This window comes from Neoarius graeffei, chromosome 13 (genome assembly GCF_027579695.1).
Source record: "Neoarius graeffei isolate fNeoGra1 chromosome 13, fNeoGra1.pri, whole genome shotgun sequence".
NCBI classification, from domain to species: Eukaryota; Metazoa; Chordata; class Actinopteri; order Siluriformes; family Ariidae; genus Neoarius; species Neoarius graeffei.
In genome coordinates, this window is record NC_083581.1 from 7,879,008 (window position 1) to 7,900,383 (window position 21,376).

General features: G+C 41.9%; 1 protein-coding gene across 1 annotated transcript in view; it reads left to right on the top strand.

The window, feature by feature from the left end:
• The window catches only part of LOC132897219 (cadherin-4-like), a gene marked incomplete at its 5' end in the record, with an annotated part of 970,760 nt that overhangs the window by 874,493 nt on the left and 74,891 nt on the right, over positions 1-21,376 (top strand). Inside the window, 2 exons of the mRNA XM_060938690.1 lie at positions 14,165-14,337; positions 20,175-20,312. Coding sequence (XP_060794673.1) covers positions 14,165-14,337; positions 20,175-20,312 — 311 coding nt within the window. The remainder of the gene's footprint in view (positions 1-14,164; positions 14,338-20,174; positions 20,313-21,376) is intronic.

Sequence of the window (21,376 nt, forward strand, 5' to 3'; positions counted from 1 at the left end):
GGGCCCAGCCAAAGCTGTCAGCGGCCCTGTAGCCCAGTATAGTGTTCCTATAAAGTGTTCAATAAGTGTAAACGGGGGGTGGCACGGTGGTGTAGTGGTTAGCGCTGTCGCCTCACATCAAGAAGGTCCGGGTTCGAGACCCGTGGCTGGCAAGGGCCTTTCTGTGCGGAGTTTGCATGTTCTCCCCGTGTCCGCGTGGGTTTCCTCCGGGTGCTCCGGTTTCCCCCACAGTCCAAAGACATGCAGGTTAGGTTAACTGGTGACTCTAAATTGACCGTAGGTGTGAATGTGAGTGTGAATGGTTGTCTGTGTCTATGTGTCAGCCCTGTGATGACCTGGCGACTTGTCCAGGGTGTACCCCGCCTTTCGCCCGTAGTCAGCTGGGATAGGCTCCAGCTTGCCTGCTGCAACCTTGTAGAACAGGATAAAGCAGCTAGAGATGATGAGATGAGATGAGATGAAGTGTAAGTGGACATAACACATAAAAAAGCATCAACAAGCCTTGTGGTGTTTGTTGATTTGTATAACCCTTTATGAATTGTCAGTACACACAGACATATAAGCATCCTCAGTTCAACAGTTTGGGGTAAAATAACACTCCGTGTTCACTAACCTGACTTACTAAGCCTCATATTTTGTGCCTTGTTGCCTGGTTTTTGGTTTTGAATTTGCCCACGTTGTACTGTTTACTGATTGGCTGACTTTCTGTCTGTTCTTGTGTATTAGATATGTCACGATTCGGCCCGTTCGTGATTTGATTCGATTCATGATATTGGGTTCATGATTCAATTTTCCCATGATATTTTTGAAAAAAAAAATCAATATTTATTTTCCTATTCTTTGTCAACTTAAATATTAAACCATAGGTGCTAAAGAAGGCAACTGGACTCGCTTGAAATGCTTGAAGATGTTTCAGCTCTCATGCGAAAGGCTTCTTCAGTTCTGTCTGACTAGGGGGGAGTTCCAGGTATTTATCCTCTAGTGGACCAAAAGCAACCCTAAGGAGAGTCGTTGAGGTCACATGGGTCATTGACCCTCTCAGGCCAAGTTTACGTTAGACCGTATCTGTCTCGTTTTCTTCGCAGATGCACTGTCCGTTTACATTAAAACGCCTGGAAACGCCGGGAAACGGGAATCCGTCAGGGTCCACGTATTCAATCCAGATCGTGTCTGGTCCGGTGCTGTGTAAACATCGAGAATACGCGGATACGCTGTGCTGAGCTCTAGCTGGCGTCGTCATTGGACAACGTCACTGTGACATCCACCTTCCTGATTCGCTGGCGTTGGTCATGTGACGCGACTGCTGAAAAACGGCGCGGACTTCCGCCTTGTATCACCTTTCATTAAAGAGTATAAAAGTATGAAAATACTGCAAGTACTGATGCAAATACTGCCCATTGTGTAGTTATGATTGTCTTTAGGCTTGCCATCCTTCCACTTGCAAGTGGTAAGTGACGCGCATGCCCGATATGCACTGGGATCACACACACACAGCGGCTCAGTCCCAAATCACTGCTCGTGCACTCCACTTGCGCGCTCTGTGAGCTGCGCAGGGCCGGAGTGCGCACCCTCCAGAGGGCACTCGCTGTTCAGGGCGGAGTGATTTGGAGCGCAGGATGCCTGCGGAGCCGAGTGTATCCGTGTATTGGCGTTGCTGTGTGCATGCGAATCGTGTATTGGCGTTGTTGTGTGCACACTAATCGTTTTAAAAATGTTAATCTGATGATCCGCTGATACGGTCTAATGTAAACCCCACCTCAGTCATCCTTTAGGTTGTTAGGGTCACTGGGGGCCAGGCGTGAACGGTGTTAGCAGCCAAGAGGGTCGTCAGGGTGATCTGTGGATTGTTGGCTTTTTCTGCTATCATGTGAGTCGTTGAAGTCAGCTGAGGCCCTGTCCACACGGCAATGGATTCAGTTGAATCCGATACAATTGTTTATCGTTTCGGCCTGGCGTCCACACGGCACCGGCGTTTTGGGTGCCCCAAAACGCAATCTTTTGAGAACGGGTTCCAGAGTGGAAAGATCTGGCAATGTTGCTGTTGCGAAGTCGTCTGGATGAGTAGAACAGATTTGTTTACGATGACATCACAACCACATGACTGTGAGTGCTTCACGCCGGGTAGAAGTGTAACGAACTCGATGCGAGTTGTCAACAAATCCTATAACTTGGTTCATGAAACGCGCTTACAAAATATTTTCACTGTGAATATTTATTGTGTAATGGTGCAAAGTGAGAGAGAGAGAGAGAGAGAGAGAGAGAGAGAGAGAGAGAGTAGCCCTTAGGGCAGAGTCAATCCCGCCAGCAAAAATAGGGAAAAAAAAGGAGTGATCTCACCTCTTCAGATGTTGGTTTAAGTCCTATAATACATTCCTCAAAAAGGGCGTAGAAGAACAAATTAATCCATCAACGTGTAGCATTCAATTTATTCCGGACCATTAAAGACGCCGCCTTCCGCGTAGAATCATACGTCATCCTCGCCGCCATATTGGATGGGTCAAAGCGGAGAATAAAGATGCCTCATTCATGTGCTGCGTTTAACTGTACCAACAGGTTTACCGTCCAAACGAGATCACATGGGATTACCTTTCACAGGTGAGACTGGAAAAATACTTTTCATTGTATTTGGTCATTATAACGTAATTTTACGAACAGATTTTTCTGACTTTGTGGCTAATATGAAGTCTCGCGCATTATAGTTTATGTGCATGCGTCCTTACTTCTTCTATTGTTCTGGTGTCTCCAAAGGGACCGTCTTACAGCGCCCCTAGAGGTGTGGCATGTGTATTGCATCGTTTTCAGCAAGCGTTGCGTTGCCATATGGACATGATATTTTACTGATCGTTGCCCATGTGGACGCGATATTTTTTTAAATCACATCTCGTTGCCGTTGTCATGTGGATGTAGCCTGAGTCTTGGTGTGGATGTGTATTCAGTTTTCTGGGAAGCGTGCCAAGGACTGCATTGTATGTGGCTGATAAGTGGTGTCTCAGACCACCTCCTCTGTTCAGTGATGGTTGTTCCAAGTTGACGGAGATGGCTTCTTTTACTCCTCTTTCAAACCGCCGGTCTTCTCTGGCTGGAATGCGTACATTGCAGTCCTGAAATGAGTGTCCTTTGTTACTGAGATGAAGATGGAACTGCCTGAGGAACTGGCTCTCCTGTGTTGAGCCATGTGCTTGTGAAGCGGTTGTTTCATTTCCCCAATGTACGTACAGGTCAGTGCATTCTTCACTGCATTGAATTGTGTATGCTACAATGTCCTGTTTGTGTCTGGGTATTTTGCCCTTAGGGTGGACCAATTTCTGCCTCAGAGTATTCCTGGATCTGAAGTGTACAGGGATGTTGTGTCTGGAGAAGAGCCTCCTGAGTTTCTCAGACAGTCCAGAAATTTAGAGAATGTAGAAATGTAATCAGAGAGAGCCAACGACCCACAGATCACCCTAACAACCCTCTAGGCTGCTAACACCATTCACACCCGGCCTCCAGTGACCCTAACACCTGCAGGATGACTGAGAGGGTCAACGATCCATGCGACCTCAACGACTCTCCTTAGGTTTGCTTTTGGTCCACTAGAGGATAAATACCTAGAACTCCGCACTAGTCAGACAGAACTGAAGAAGCCTTTTGGATGAGAGCTGAAACGTTTTCAAGAAAGCAAGTCCAGTTGCCTTCTTTAGCACCTCCGGTTTACGATGACGTGGATGACTGAGAACCTTCACAGGCAAACTTAATTTAATGAAATTAAAAAAATATATAAATATTTTGTTTCATTGACTTAATAACCAACAATAATTATTTAACCACATTTGCAAAGGTAGGAGTAAAATATTATAGCCTATTAACTAAAGTATTCCTTTTATTAAAATAACAAATCAGTCTTTTCTTAATGATTGTGAGCATTTGTACCCCCTCTATTTGTTTCTCTTTTCTTTATCTTTCAGCAGTCTGTAAAAAGAGAGCTCTGATTTCTTGTTAAATCTGTTTGTACAGTCAATCACACAACAGCTCTTTCCCATTTTACATCTGTTTTAATGTGTTTTCACAGCATTAGAGCTGTGTTACTTCCCCCTACGGTGAAGTCACGAGCATTTCCACTATTATTCGTGCGCACGTGATGTCACGCTTATTTTCCAAACCGGAAGTCCACCATGTTAGATGATAACAACCAAGATAGCGGCGCTTCACGTGTGAGCTGCTGCAACCCTTTGTGATTTTCTTTTGATTTCTTTGCCTTTGAAGAAAGACAGTGCCTACTTTGTGTGCGGGATATAATTGCGATAATAATGCTACTCGTGACAAAGAGAAATAGTCCTTCAGAAAGAATTCCCAAAATAATAAAAAACGGCAACAAAATGGATGAAGAGCTGTCCAGAGAATGCTGTGCATCATGGTTCAAAAACATCCATCATAAGGACTTAACTGAGGAAAAAGCTAATTACACCAGTGTGTGTGGTGACCATTTTATATCTGGTAAGAGCTCATTGCTAATTAAAGCTCTGTTTTCTGCTGATTAAATTGAACTTTTGAGCAGAGTTTCTCGAGGTTGTTGTGAATGGTTAAAACAAGCATGGACAAGCACCCTGTCATCTTTTAACTGTTTGGTGAGAAGACTCCCAACCAACCCAGCCAGACACAAAGAAATTGCCGGCATCGAGGCTCTTATAAGCCTTCATTTGTGCATTGGTTGTCCATGAGGTTTGTAGAACGAGAGTTCACGCTGATATCAGGGTATTCAATCGGTAGTAATGAGGCCTAAATCCCCTGTATAATTGGACGGCTTTAACATATATGGGTCAAAGCCACAAATTTAAACTTTTTCTCTGAGACCCCGTCCACACGTAGCCGGGTATCTGCTAAATCGAAGATATTTTTCTACGTTTTGGCCTGTCATCCACATGAAAACACATCAAAAACGAATATTTTAAAAAACTCCGGGCAAAGTGAAGATTTTTGAAAACTCCGTGTATGCCTTTTCGTGTGGACAGAGATAACCGGAGTTTTGCGTTTTAGAACGTCACAATCTGCGCCAAAAAAATGACAACAAATCTGCCCTGACGTCAAACGTGCGACCTTTGTTTACTGCAGAATCCAGATTAAGCATGGACTTAAGCTAGCCGCACACCACGGCGATCCACGCAGTACCGAACCGACCCATTTCAGAGCCGACTCCCGACAGGGCACGCACATATCCCCCGACTGTTGACGAGTGCAGTCGCGATTGAAGCGACACGTGACAACTTAATAGCTTTGTGATTGGCTATTGGATATAGTTACTGTTAAATCCAACACTTGAAGATGCTACAGGCTGAATTACAAATGACACAACATGGAATATATAGCGCACTATCTAGGCTGCATGAGCTATTATTCCCAACCTTAAATAGTGCACTTATATAGGGGAGTTAAAGCGATTTGGAATTCAGCCACACAACTTGAGCAGAGTGGCTTTCCAGCCCACTGTGTCTATGGATAAAGCTTCAGTCTATGGAATTACAGTATATACCTGCATTAGGTGCTACCAACACGTATTTCTCGCGCTAGAAATTGTGTTTAATGATGTCACGTGTTATATGCGAAAGATATGATTGGCTATTGCTAGCGACTCTCGCCGATCAGTCTGGCTCCCGATTAGTTTTTCGAATCGGCTGTGAGATTAGTCGGTACCATCGAAAACTAGTCTTTACGCCTGACTCGCGACTTCAGTTGGCTCGGTACGCTGAAAATCGGCGTAGTGTGCGGCTAGCTAAAGAGTAATGGATCGGAGTAGTGCCTTGAAAGCGTTAATTATTGTGCTGGTGCTATTTACATGTTTAATTTTAGAAGCCCAACTACTGCTCCAAGAGCACAGGCGATGTGATTAGGGGGTAGGATTTGGGGAAATAATGCCATCTACAGGTTTGGAATGCTTATGAATGTGATTGAAAACGCAGATGTTCGGTTATGTGTGGAAGGGATTTTTTTCGAAGACGAGGTGGTGTGGATAAAACATTTTTATAAACGGGGGGGGGGTAAATGTTCGGTTTTAAAAATACCCGGCTACGTGTGTACATGGCATGAATCTTGACTTGGCAGAGAACTCCAGAGAATCATAATATTTCGAGAAAGTCAGAGATGAATCACAATTATTGTTTGCACAAGACAGCATTTTGGATTTGTACATACAGTGCCTTGCAAAAGTATTCATCTCCCTTGGTGTTTGTCCTGTTTTGTTGCATTACAAGCTGGAGTTAAAATGGATTTTTACAGGGTTTGCACCATTTGATTTACACAACATGCCTACTACTTTAAAGGTGCACATTGTTGTTGTTGTTTTTTTTATTGTGACACAAACAATAATTAAGATGAAAAAACAGAAATCTGGAGTGTGCATAAGTATTACCCCCCTCCCCCAAGTCAATCCTTTGTAGAGCCGCCTTTTGCTGCAATTACAGCTGCAAGTCTCTTGGGGTATGTCTCTATTAGCTTAGCACATCTAGCCACTGGGATTTTTGCCCATTCCTCAAGGCAAAACTGCTCCAATTCCTTCAAGTTAGATGGCTTGCGTTGGTGTACAACAATCTTCAAGTTATGCTACAGATTCTCAATTGGATTGAGGTCTGGGCTTTGACTAGGCCATTCCAAGACATTTAACTGTTTCCCTTTAAATGACTCCAGTGTAGATTTAGCAGTATGTTTAGAGCCATTGTCCTGCTGGAATGTGAACCTTCATCCCAGTCTTAAAAACCAGTATCTCACTGGGCTGCGACAGCTTGTGAAAAATTGCGAACGTCATTCGTAAGAGAGTTTCAAAAGTGTCTTGAAACATTCGCGGGGCTTCTCAATTTCCTCGCATGAGTCGCAAAGTGTCGCTGAAATTTTGAACATGTTCAAAAAATTTGTGTGACAAAATTTCTCTCAAAATAGCCGCAAATGCATTGCTGGTGTCGCAAAGATGTCACAAACCCTTCTCAAGTCAATTTCCGTGAGACAGGAAGTGCGAGTTCAGCCAGTATCTCACTGGGCTGCGACAGCCCGCGACTAGTTGGAGACACAACAATTATGATAAAATATGTGAATATCAATTTAGTGTGATTCCAAGTGAAAATTGTCGCTAATTCACATATTTTATCACAATTGTTGTGTCTCCAACTAGTCGCAGGCTGTTGCAGCCCAGTGAGATACTGGCTAAACCTCTGGCTGACTCAAACAGGTTTTCCTCCAGAATTGCCCTGTATTTAGTGCCATCCATCTTTCTTTCAGTCCTGACCAGCTTTCCTGTCTCTGCAGATGAAAAACATCCCCACAGCATGATGCTGCCACCACCATGCTTCACTGTAGGAATGGTGTTCTCAGGGTGTTGGGTTTGCACCACAGATGGCGTTTCCCATGATGGCCAAAAAGTTCAATTTTTGTCTTATTTGACCAGAGAATCTTCTTCCATGTGTTTGGGGAGTCTGCCACATGCTGTTGGGCAAACTCCAAATGTGATTTTTTTTAAGCAATTACTTTTTTTCTGGCCACCCTTCCATAAAGCCCCACTCTGTGGAGTGTACGGCTTAAAGTGGTCCTATGGACAGATACTCCCACCTCCGCTGTGGATCATTGCAGCTCCCTCAGCATTATATTTGGTGTCTTTGTTGCATCTCTGATTAATGCCCTCCTTGCCCGGTCTGTGAGTTTTGGTGGGCGGGGCCTTCTCTTATCAGGTTTGTAGTGGTGCCATATTATTTCCATTTTGCTATAATGGATTTAATGGTGCTCAGTGGGATATTCAAAGTTTGGGATATTTTTTATAACCCAACCCTGATCTATACTTCTCCACAACTTTGTCTCTGACCTGTTTGGAGGCTCCTTGGTTTTCATGTTTCTTGCTTAGTAGCGTTGCAGAGTCAGGGTCCTTCCAGAACAGGGTGATTCATACAGACATCATGTGACAGATCATGTGACACTTTGATTGCACACAGGTGGATCTTAATCAACTAATTATGTGACTTATGAAGTGAATTGGTTGGACCAGCTCTTATTTAGGGGTTTCATACGAAAGGGGGCGAATACTTATGCACACTCTAGATTTCTGTTTTTTCATTTTAATTATTGTTTGTGTCACAATAATAATTTAAAAAAACAATGTGCACCTTTAAAGTGGTAGGCATGTTGTGTAAATTAAATTGTGCTAACCCTCCAAAAATCCATTTTAATTCCAAATTGTAATGCAAGAAAACAGGACAAACACCAAGGGGGATGAATACTTTTGCAAGGCACTGTATATCATCCAACATGGCAGCGGATACATACGTCACATTGTTTTGTCACGTGGTTGCACACAAAGACTTGTATATTATTTCACCCTCTGCTGTCTAAACAATGCAATTACCACTAATCTGCACCTGAATTTGCTTCCAATTTTGTTGCATGACACACACAAGAATATTAAAGTATATGTATGCAAGTTAAATTTTATCAAATTGAATGGTAATAGGTTTAGTATGAAATAAAATACCTGGGGTGTGCTTTTATAAGAAAATAGTCGACAATGGGGTGGTGTGATGAAGCGGAGTTGCTTTGCACCGCAACGTTGATTGTTTTCCTATAACAGCACATCCTGAAGTGTTTAATTGCTCTTATACCAAACCAATTTGCCAACGATTACAATGTTGAACGACACGTCAAAAGTTAAACATTTACAGTGCCTTGAAAAAGTATTCATACCCCTTGAACTTTTTCACATTTTTCCACCTTACAACCACAAACTTAAAATTTTTTTATTGAGATTTTATGTGATAGACCAACACAGAGTAGCACATAATTGTGAAGTGAAACGAAAATGATAAATGGTCTTCAAAATTTTAAACAAATAAAAATCTGAAAAATGTGGTGTGCATTAGTATTCAGCCCCCTGTACTCTGAGGCCAAGTTTACATTAGACCGTATCTGTCTCGTTTTCTTCGCGGATGCACTGTCCGTTTACATTAAAACGCCTGGAAATGCCGGGAAACGGGAATCCGTATTCAAGGGTCCACGTATTCAATCTAGATCGTGTCTGGTCCGGTGCTGTGTAAACATTGAGAATACGCGGATACTCTGTGCTGAGCTCTAGCTGGCGTCGTCATTGGACAACGTCACTGTGACATCCACCTTCCTGATTCGCTGGCGTTGGTCATGTGACGCGACTGCTGAAAAACGGCACGGACTTCCGCCTTGTATCACCTTTCATTAAAGAGCATAAAAGTATGAAAATACTGCAAATACTGATGCAAATACTGCCCATTGTGTACTTATGATTGTCTTTAGGCTTGCAAGTGGTAAGTGATATGCGCTGGGATCACACACACAGCGGCTCAGTCCCGAATCACTGCTCGTGCGCTATACTCGCGCGCTCTGTGAGCTGCGCAGGGCCGGAGTGCGCACCCTCCAGAGGGCACTCGCTGTTCAGGGCGGAGTGATTTGGAGCGCAGGATGCCTGCGGAGCCGAGCGTATCCGTGTATTGGTGTTGCTGTGTGCACGCTAATCGTTTTAAAAACGTTAATCTGATGATCCACTGATATGGTCTAATGTAAACCCCACCTGATACCTCTAAATACAATCCAGTGCAATCAATTGCCTTCAGAAGTCATCTAATTAGTTAATAGAGTCCTACTGTGTGTAATTTACTCTCAGCATAAATACACTTGTTCTGTGAAGGCCTCAGTGGTTTGTTAGAGAACACTGAAGAACAAACAGCATCATGAAGACCAAAGAACTCACCAGACAGGTCAGGGATAAAGTTCTGGAGAAGTTTAAAGCAGGGTTAGGTTATAAAAAAATATCCCAAGCTCTGAACATCTCAAGAAGCACTGTTCAATCCAGCATTCAAAAATGGAAAAAGTATGGCACAACTGCAAACCTACCAAGACATGGTCGTCCACCTAAACTGACAGAGCGAGCAAGGAGAGCACTGGTCAGAGAAGCAGCCAAGAGGCCCATGATCACTCTGGAGGAGCTGCAGAAATCCACAGCTCAGGTGGGAGAATCTGTGCACAGGACAACTATAAGTTGTACACTCCACAAATCTGGCCTTTTAGGAAGAGTGGCAAGAAGAAAGCCATTGTTGAAAGATAGGCATAAGAAGCCATGTAGAGGACACAGCAAACATGTGGAAGAAGGTGCTTTGGTCAGATGAGACCAAAGTTCAACTTTTTGGCCTAAATGCAAAGCGCTATGTGTGGCGGAAAACTAACACTGCTCATCACCCTGCACACACCATCCCCACTGTGAAACATGGCGGTGGTAGCATCATGCTACGGGGATGCTTTTCTTCAGCAGGGACAGGGAAGCTGGTCAGAGTTGATGGGAAGATGGATGGAGCTAAATACAGGGCAATCCTGGAAGAAAACCTGTTGGAGGCTGCAAAAGACTTGAGACTGGGAAGGAGATTCACCTTCCAGCAAGACAATGACCCTAAACATACAGCCAGAGCTACAGTGGAATGGTTTAGATCAAAGAATATTCATGTGTTAGAATGGCCCAGTCAAAGTCCAGACCTAAATCCCATTGAGCATCTGTGGCAAGACTTGAAAACTGCTGTTCAGACGCTCTCCATCCAATCTGGCTGAGCTTGAGCCATTTTGCAAAGAAGAATGGGCAAAAATGTCAGTGTCTAGATGTGCAAAGCTGGTAGAGACATACCACAAAAGACCTGCAGCTGTAATTGCAGCAAAAGGTGGATCTACAAAGTATTGATGCAGGGGGGCTGAATACTAATGCACACCACATTTTTCAGATTTTTATTTGTTTAAAATTTTGAAGACCATTTATCATTTTCGCTTCACTTCACAATTATGTGCTACTCTGTGTTGGTCTATCACATAAAATCTCAATAAAAAACTTTTAAGTTCGTGGTTGTAAGGTGGAAAAATGTGAAAAAGTTCAAGGGGTATGAATACTTTTTCAAGGCACTGTAATTTTAAGGAATGTTACTGAACTTTCTCTTGACGTGATGAAGACAACAAATGCTTGGTATCAAGAAACTTTAAGAACTGTATAATTTCTCTCCTGTCAAAGAAAAACTAAAAGTTACAGCTTTTTTCCAATGACTGTTACAAAGTAATGGCAGTGGAGACTCCTTCCATAAATGTTTACTGAAAATATCCTTACAGAAACCTTCACCAGTACAGTACCTCACAAGCATTTAGCAGACACTCTTGGAGGTTAGGTGCCTTGCTTAAGGTCACTTCAGCTATTCCTGCTGGTCCAGGGAATCAAACCAGCAACCTTTTGATCCCACAGCTGCTTCTCTAACCTTTTGGCTACGGATCACACAGTTGTTAAATAGCAACATGTTTTTAATCAGTTCATTATTAATCTTGGATTATGTGGCACGTCTGTCACACACGTTCCTTTTTAAGTTCAGTGAAATGATCATGTATTAGAACGATTCAGTGTTGTTGTCAAGTCACTAAACCTCAAGTCCGAGTCCAGTCTCAATTCCCCAGTGTTCAAGTCCGAGTCATTAAAGAAAATTTCGAGTCGAGTCCGAGAACAAGACTCCATCCGCACCATTTGACGGTGGTGGTTGCTGCCTTCGTTAATAGACTACAGCAGTGGCGGCTGGTAGTCTTTCAAACAGGGGAGGCTGGTCGGTTACGATATTTCCAGATTTTAAAAGAAAAAAGAAAAAACACATCAATTTTGCCCATACTCTTGCCTCTGATCTGGCTGATTGTTGGCAGGGTCACAAACTGTGAAATAACAGGTTCTTTTGGCCCATTAGCCTACTGTCCAATATACATGATGGTGGTGTTGGGGGGGGGTATATTTTAACATTTTATATTTTAAAATTGTGGCATGTTGTTTAAAAATTGATCATTATTGAAAGCAGCTCTTTGTCAGGAACCTCAGCAGTAACAGCAGAGTGTTCTGGAATAGGCACAAGCACTGACCTTGGGGAGCCAAACATAGAGCTGGGTGCCACACATTTCATTCAATGGCACTTTCCCTATATTTTACTTATTTTGACTGAGAAATGTTTTATTGACAATTTTGATAACCCTTCACTTTTAATCCAGGTCTGTAGTGTGAAATGTTCTCGGCTGTGTTTTTGTTTAAAAATGTTTTCCAAATTGTAGCTGTGTTTAATTCATATCCAGAAAAATATATATTCCAATATAATATAATCAGCATAAATATTTTAAATAGAGTCTATATTTTTGGTCCATTCATGACATATTACTAAAGTAGCCTATTTACTGTTGTTGATGTGGGTCACTTGCTGTTAGCCAATTCACTTTCTCGTACCAGGAGAGCTGAAAGGAACGAGTATTATTCCCTACCTTTTTCACCAAGTCAATTTGAGGCGTTGGTCTACCCTGCTCTTTAATTTTCATTTTTTCCTCGAAAGGAAGACTGGCAAATGGCTTCGCCAAAATTAAATCAGCAATGCTTGGCATCCGTGCGCAGCTTTCTTGCTAGCTGACTAGCCCCCTCAAGTTCAAGTTCAGTCACTCAAATAAACGAAATTTCTGGAACTAAGATAGCAAACTTGACAACACTATATTTACACTTTATTTACAATGAAAATATATACAAACTAAAAAAGCTGGTAGAAACCGTATGTAATGAATGAAATCGAAATGTAAGCTGATCTCTTACAATACACCACAGCACTTGCGAATCCGAACTGAAATTCACCGCAGCCTGTCTATATTTGAAACGAGCTGTCAATCAAAGAAAATATCCGGCTGCTTTCACCAATCACCAGTCTCCTCGCGGAAAGCTTTGCCATGTCCCTCCCACTGTGAGGCTGGGAGTCCATGGGCGGGCGTTTTCGCAGTATTTGTCCAATAACCGTCTCGCATTTTGAGATTGAAAAGCGCAGAGCTCCCAAATGCCATTGAAGTCCACTGAGGCTGGGAGTCCGTGAGACTCCGTGGGCAGGCGTTTTCGCAGTATTTGTCCAATAATCGTCTTGCATTTTGATATTGAAAAGTGCATAGCTCCCAAATGCCATTGAAGTCCACTGAGGCTGGGCTGCATCGCGCTGTCACGAGGGGGAAAAACTCACGCGCACATTAGGCGAACTGGGGAAAGTTATAACGGAATGATTTCGCACTGTAGTTGGGTTGAGCACATATATTTCTATGATTCTGGATCTGAAATAGCAATGTTATAAGGTCGGCTATAACATAAGCCTAGCGCAATTCATCCTACACGATGTTCGTCATTTTTAGAGGAGGCTGAGCCTCCCTCGTTGTCTTAGAGCAATCGCCCGTGGACTACAGATAAAAAGCTTGTTCATAGCTCAGCAAGCCCCGCCCACTATCAACAGGGCGAATAACATGAGAGAGGGATAACACTAGCTAGTTCATCGCTCAGAAAGCAAGCCCAGCCCACTATCAACAGAGCAATGAACATAGCATGTCACTTCCTTCTCTGGGTGGAGTCTTGCCAAATGATGATTGAAGTTCGAGGTCATCCCCGTCGTCTCCTCGATAGTTCGGAACACACAGCAGTGCATTTTTTCCCACTGCACGAGAAGTCTGTAGAAGCAAAGAGGACAATCCTAGGGGCGTTCTCTCCAGGCATTTTAGCGCCATTAACGTTATTTTGTTCCTGGACATGACGTATGAACAGGCGAATGTGCATTCTCTTGGACAAAATTAGTATAAAAATTAACGTAGACATAAATATGCCAAATTATTATGATTATTTGATTCTTACCATCAAATACTTTTATTCCATATTTTATTGCTTTTTTTTTGTATTTTTAGGGGTTTTGTTTTCAAGTAGAGTTTTTATTTCGTCCTCGGTTGGTTGAGCTACATGCTCCGCCATTTTGTTTTTCTCTACTCATGGTATATGAGCTGATATTGTAGTAGTAGAGTAGCCAATCAGGGCACGTGATTGCTCATATCCAGTGAATGTGGACAGAATAATAAAGCATATTAGTGAGTGTTAATATATATTAAAGTACAATAAAGCATATTGTATACGAAAGAATGGCAAAGCATCAGTAAAGGAAAGGAATTATAAACCTGACACCAGTTTAAACCAGTCATATCATTAGGAACACTTTATTTTTATTCTTATCTATCTGTTTTATTTTCTCTAGCTTTATCGAGGTGTGTGTTTAAGTGTCTCGATAACTGGCTGAAAATAGTATTAGATGGGGTCGTTAACTGTGTGTATGTGTGTGTGTGTCACAAGGTACGACAGTTATGACGGTAACAGCGCACGATGCTGATGACATCACCACCTCTAATGGCATGGTGCATTACCGGATTCTCCAGCAGACCCCGCACATCCCAATCCCAAACATGTTCACTATTAACAGAGAGACAGGAGATATTGTCACTGTCGCAGCTGGACTCGACAGAGAGGTATAACACACACACACACACACACACACAGGTTTTTCTGTCTGTGTCTGCTGTCTGTGTACTGTGTTTCAGTGCAATAACAAAGTGCATGATTGTTCATGGTTAGTCACGATAATGGTGAACGGAACGGTGATGACTAGCGAGGGTGGTGTGTTTTATTAGAACCCTTTAAACCAGGGGTTTTCAAAGTGTGGGAGAGTCAGCCCCCCCTCAGAGAGCAAATAAACAACAGCACCCCCCCCTCACAATTTTTGTTGTTGCTATACTTAATGTTCCATTCGTATTTTTAAAAAAATGGTTGTTGTACACATTTTTATTTTTTTCTTTTACACATTTTAAACATCTGTGCTTTTCTTTTTAAAGCATCTTGTTTTACACATTTTAAACATCTCATAGCATCGTTAGCTAGCACCTCTTGGCAGACAACACACTGTGGCAGTGGAGCATCTTCAGATCCAGTTCATGAAAATCCAAACTTTAAATAATCGTGGTCAGACTTCCTTCTTTTTTCAGTCCCCCCAGGATTCCGCGGGCCTTTTTTGTGATTGTTGCGGGCTAAAATGTCTGATGTTGCGGGGGGGTTTCCAAAAATTGCGATGAAAGTTGTGGTGTTTTTTAGGTTTTTGTTGTGATTACATTGCGGGAAGAAGTGAAAGTTGCGAGAAATTGTTGCGATTTTCTCTTTTTGTGATTAAAATTGAGTGATATGTTAAATATTAAGTTATTACTGAAAAACTATTGATTACAAAAACAAAGACACTGAGAAATGGTCCTATAAACAACTTTACCAATATAAAAGATTACCAGGGCTACAAAAATGCAGAAAAATAGGCTTTACTTATCCAAATGCACCTGTTGGTTCAAAAGTTAAAGTGCATAGAACCTCACAGCACAACATGAAGTTCCCTTAAAATATAATATAAATGCCTCAGCTTTCATGTAAGGAAAAAACACTATTAATACTAGTACTGTGTGCAGGCAGTCTCTCCTGAAGACTAAATTAAACAATAATTATAAACTAATAAAATAAATGGCTCAGGCTTCATAGAAGAAAAAAAACAACAATTTGAACAGAATCTCACAGTATGATGCTGAAGCTGCCTAAACAATGGAAAATAAAATACCATTTTGGCAAAAATGTTGGCATCCATTAATTTCTTGTATTAAGTAAAAAATAATGTAAAGTGCACACAGTCCTTCACTGTAAACATAACACACTTTCAGCAACAGAATTTAAGCCTATATAAACATTGTCTCGCACATCATGCAGTGTTGCCAGATACTGCTGACGTTTTCCAGTCCAAAATATGTTCAAAACCCGCCAAAATGCATTAAAACCGCCCAATATCAACACTGCGCGCATGCTGCTTCTCTTGAATGTATACACGGAAGTAAGGCGGAAGGTAGTTTGTCGACGTCACCTCAAGACGACGCCAATGATTGGTCAAATTTGCGGGAAGGTTGCGGTGATTGGATATAATTGCAACACCGCCCTGAATTCGCGGGGATTGGTTGAATTTACGTTGAATTTGCAAATCGCAACATCGTGAAATCCTGGAGGCTCTGTTTTTTTGCTTGGCCCAGACTCTGTCTCCTCACTCACTGTAGCTTTAGGTACTAAAAATCGATCCATTTTATCTCTGCTAAAGGCTAGCTGACGTTCGCTAAATGTCCGCAATAGTAACTTATTCTGGTTCATGTTTCCTCACGTTGCGCCCCCCCCGAAGAACTCTGGCGCCCCCCAGGGGGGGCGCGCCCCACACTTTGAAAAGCCCTGCTTTAAACCCTTCCCTAAGATGTGTGATGATTCTGACTGGTCAAAGATGATGCCTCTACTCCCGATCACCCCTTTGCTCAGAGGACAAAATCGACTAACTTTCTGTTTGGTTTGGTTTTCTCATTCAATTTAACTCTTGCTGTCCCAATATTTTTGCACGACACACTTAAATATCGCACTTAAATGAAAAGACATTGACCCAAAAAACACATCACGGATTAAAAATGTTTAATTGAACCAAATAAACTATGATGTAACCTTTGAAGCTGTATTTTATTGTTGCATTGTTGCATGATCGATTGATGGTAAAAATATATATATATAGAAAGTGGCGGCTACAATTATCGACAGTCCATAATTATCGACACCTTTTCAGATTTACCAATCAAAAACAATTTTACAAAGCTGAGTTTCAGTTACAACAGTTATTATTGGTTAATTAGTCAACCGGAAGACCCCCCTCACCCTTTGAGCTTGTCGTCTGATGATGCAACTCGTTACCTGAGATGGAATTTTTTTCAGCACGATCAGCAATTTGAGGAAAACCCGGACGTTATCATCGCAGGTAAGCATGGTGGAAAGATCATGGACATGTTTTTACTTCTCAGACTCACCGATATTTTATGATCCCGTCGAAACCTACTTTGTTTCTTATTCTTTCATTTGACAGTCGCATTTTGTATCTAAACACACGTTTGAGAAGCCACGTGAGGTGTCGATAATAGTGATCACTTTCACCGGTGTCCACCATTATCGACACCCTGTGGGATTAAGTGGCATTTACAACTGTTATGGATCGAGCTTTGTTGAAGTAGATGAAGTACTTAAAAAAATAATAATAATAATAAAATCAGAGTGCTGTGATTTTTTTTTATATTAATTTTTGTCCTGATTCATAACAGAATGGAATGCTTATAGAGTATTTGGAATCCGATTGCTATAAATATAATTAGGCCAGAATTTAATTCCTAACATATAAAAAATTACATGCTTGAAATATTCAGATTTTTCTATCCCATTCAGAATTTTTTTTTTTTTTTGCAGTTTGTTGTAAATATATACCACATAATAATATCAGTAGACATTTTATATTTTGGTTCGAGGAATGACATGAGACCTTTGACCTGGATGTTCATGTGGTTACAATATCAATTCCCTGTTGAAATGTATTGGTAAACTACATAACTAGAAATTAACACAAACAACAACGAATGATTAACAAAACGTGATCTATGAAAATACTTAGAAAGTTGGTAGAAAGCGGAACAAAACGATTTTCTAATGCAGGTTAAAGATCTGATGACACGAACATGACTCGATGCAATTTCTTAAATAAACTATACAACATGGCAAACCTGTTAGATTTCTGTTATAATTACGTGAAAAGAAGCTGTTGTTACGCGAATATCCAACTTTTAATTGCACAGCGCAAGAAAACTGGGTCCGTGGCTCGCGGCCATGCTGTGACGTCAGCGGAAGAACACGCTGCGGTTCACTGGCTGTTCTACTCAATGGAAATGGCGCATGAAAACGCCGGTGAACTCTCTAGTGCTAGCTCTTCCTCTGAACAAAAGAACAACCAAATACTGGTACTTTAAGGAGTGATCATGATGGCATGATTTTATCTGATTTTAAATAAATGAGAGTGATAATAATGTGAATGTTCACAACTAGTACATACAAACTCTGCAGCTTCTGATTCAGCAGCTGCGCCATACTCCGCAAAAACATCAGCAAGAACCTACAATATAAATGGAAATGCAATACACTAAGCTCAGATGACTTTTGGAAAGTATAATTTCTAAATTTTTTCTACATATTCTTGAAGTCGGTCATCGGGGTACTTGCTACCGTTCCCTAACAACGCATGGCAAAGGGTAAAGTGTAGTGTTGCTACGAGTACTTGCTAAAGCCTCCGGTGGAAGATCCTCGATGTGCTGATAAGACATACAGTTCTATATAACACACAAGTGTCACGATAATCACAAAACAGATGCAAATTGTTAAAATACCTAATTTTTAAGCAATCATGTGTTGATCTCTTCCGGATAGAATCTATGATAGCCTCCCCTCTTTACCCTTTGCCTCTCGTTGCTAGGCGGCAGTTACATGAAAGCCACAAGCTTTCACAAGCAAATACATGACTGATATCATGCTGACTTTGATTACATTTATGATTATCATGAATGTGTACTCTATGATGTGTACTCTATGAGCGCTCTGGAGTGAGTCACTTCCAAGATGGCCGCGCAGACCGCATGGTTACTATTTTTAGCATCATGTCGGAGCACTCTATAGCTCTACGTACCTTTATCTTATGTCGTTTCTCAACACATGTTCTGACAGGAGGACTGTCTTTGGAGGAGTCGCCTTGTCCCAGGCGACTGCTGGATCCGGCATAGCTACTAGTAGACCCCCTCCGGAATACTGTAGGCACTGCTGATGGTAGCAGCACACGTTTGTGCTGAACTGAACACCCAAGAGATTCTTTTAAGCTGGGAAGGGTGTCAAAACAATCCAAATCAAAGTGTTCAGAGCACAGGACGGATGTTGGTGAGGGCTCCCACTTGTCACGAGTGCGCCTGACTTGCTTCACCCACTTCGCATGCAGCTCGGGATCTCTGGGAAACTTGAATAAACTTACCCCATCCTTGTGGGTTTTGGAGCAAAAGCCGGCAACACAACGCGAAGGCATAATAACTATATATAATGTATAATAATAATACTATTAATGACAAACTGAACACCTGTCACATCAACAACAAACTGGTAAGTTAGGAGGAAGGTTCTCTCGCTGACGTCATATAGCTCCTCCTCCTCCTACGTCTCGTGGGTGCTGCAGCCCCGTCAAATTTGCCCAGATAGCCGCGTTTTTTATCATAACTTGTAAAATAGGCACCTTCGTGAATTAATATATGGATCATCGGGAATTACTTTTTATGTTATAAAACATCGCCAAAGATGTCAAAAACGTGTCAACAGCCCTTTAAACATTATCAGTTCATTTGTTTACAAACATTAGAATTACTTCCTCATTTACGTCAACACCGACATCGATATATTTATATAAAATATATTTTGTACGAAATATAAATCTGTGTAAAACAAATTGTAGATAAAAACTATGTTTTGTTAATTTAATACCACATACCGATGATTTTTTTTTTTTTTAGAAATAATCATCTGGGTGTTGATAATTGTGGAACGGTGTTGATAACTGTGGACAAAGGTGTCGATAATTGTGGAACGGTGTCACGTGATCTGATACACTAAGTAATTGGGAATCAAGTCTTTTTTTTTTTTTTGCAGTGGAAGTCTGAGTAATTATTCACACACAATTTACGTATTGAAAGTCCTTTTGCAATGGCCAAAAGATCGTTAAGGTGTCGATAATTGTACGTCTACCGCTAGGGGGCGTGAACAAAACAGGCATAATGTAACAGCATCAATAATCCAAAAAGAAGTTCAGTTTGCCTGTTAAACACTGAAATTTCACACATTCTACGAATTTCTGCTTTGATAGGCGAACTAATTGCTAGCTAGTTGCGAGGGCACGATGTTTTCTGTAACAATACCATCTTTCGCATAAAACCGACAAAAAAAAAGGATCAACGCAGAAGGTAAAGATACCTTAATAACGTAATTAGACATAATCCAGTCGCAGCAAGTGTGAATGGTGAAAACAGATCATGATAGAGTTCCAGATCGAAAGACATATTTCTGTTTCTTTCTTTCCTTCTCGCTTTCTCACTATCTGTCTGTCTCTCCCTCGTTCTCTCTTATTAAAGTGAGTGATGTAGAGTCGTGTTAGTGCACAGCAATAAATCGAGACACACATATGCGCACAGACACACCTGGAAAATGCTGAGGTAAATAGTGTCAGTGTCAGCATTCCTTTGTGTGTGTGTGTGTGTGTGTGTGTGTGTGTGTGTGTAGTAGCTGTAAAATCCAGTTACTGCACTCTGTCAGAAAAAAAGGTATTTGTAGCACAGAGCTGTTCATCTATCTGTTTAACTCACTCCTCTTTCTCCCTCTGTGTGTGTGTGTGTGTGTGTCTCAGAGAGTTCCTCAGTACACAGTGATCGTCGAGGCGACAGATATGGAGGGGAATCTGAACTTCGGTTTGTCAAGCACTGCCACAGCGCTAATCGCCATCACCGACGTCAACGACAACCCACCTGAACTCACACAGAGCACGGTGTGTGTTTGTGTGTGCGAGAGAGAGACAGAGTCTGTCCAGTTTGTGCAGTATAGCCCAAAAGTATTCATCCCCTTGACCTCAAACCACATCTATAACAATAGACATAACCACAAAACAGCTCTAAAACCAGTCGTACCTCCATATCACTCGATTCCAGCATCACATTCTTGTAGGAAGGGTTCAGGTTCTAGTTCTCACATAGGGCAGCAGGAAGTAAGTGCTGTGCTGTGAATCTTTTATAACACAGCGCTCTTGAATTCTGAAAGTTGTAGGGATAAAATGGGTAACCAAGAAAAACATACACTCCACATTGGGCCACTTCTCAATGTGTTCTTCTGCTGTTGCATGCTGAGATGCTTTTCTGCTCACCACGGTTGTAAAGAGCGATTATATGAGTTACTATATCCTTCCTGTGGCAACCACCTTGAATCTCCATTTTCTTCGGCACGGTGGTGTAGTGGTTAGCACTGTCGCCTCACAGCAAGAAGGTTCTGGGTTCAAGCCCAGCAGCCAGCGAGGGCCTTTCTGTGTGGTGTTTGCGTGTTCTCCCCATGTCTGCCCGGGTTTCCTCCGGATGCTCCGGTTTCCTCCACAGTCCAAAGACATGCGGTTATGTGAACATGGGGCGGCCTTGGGCAGAAGTGCCCTTGAGCAAGGTACCTGACCCCTGACTGCTCCCCGGGCGCTGTGGTATGGCTGTCCACTGCTCTGGGTGTGCGCCCGTGTGTTCACTGCTTCAGGTGGGTTAAATGCAGAGGATGAATCTCACTGTGCTTGAAGTGTGCATGTGACAAATAAAGGTTTCTTCTTCTTCTAATATTATAAATTGTTGTTGTATCCATGCAATACACACCTTGGTGGAATTTCATAGCTCCAGGTTCAATCACTGTTTTTGAAAATCGAACCAAAGTTGATATCACGACATTGAAACGAATGCATGTGTTCCTCTTCAGCATGCGTGAATGTTGAAATTTTAACAAAACCCATGATTTATAAGTCTTTTGTCAACCGTTTTACAACCATTAGTATTAAACATTTTTTCAACGTTGAAAGAACAATTG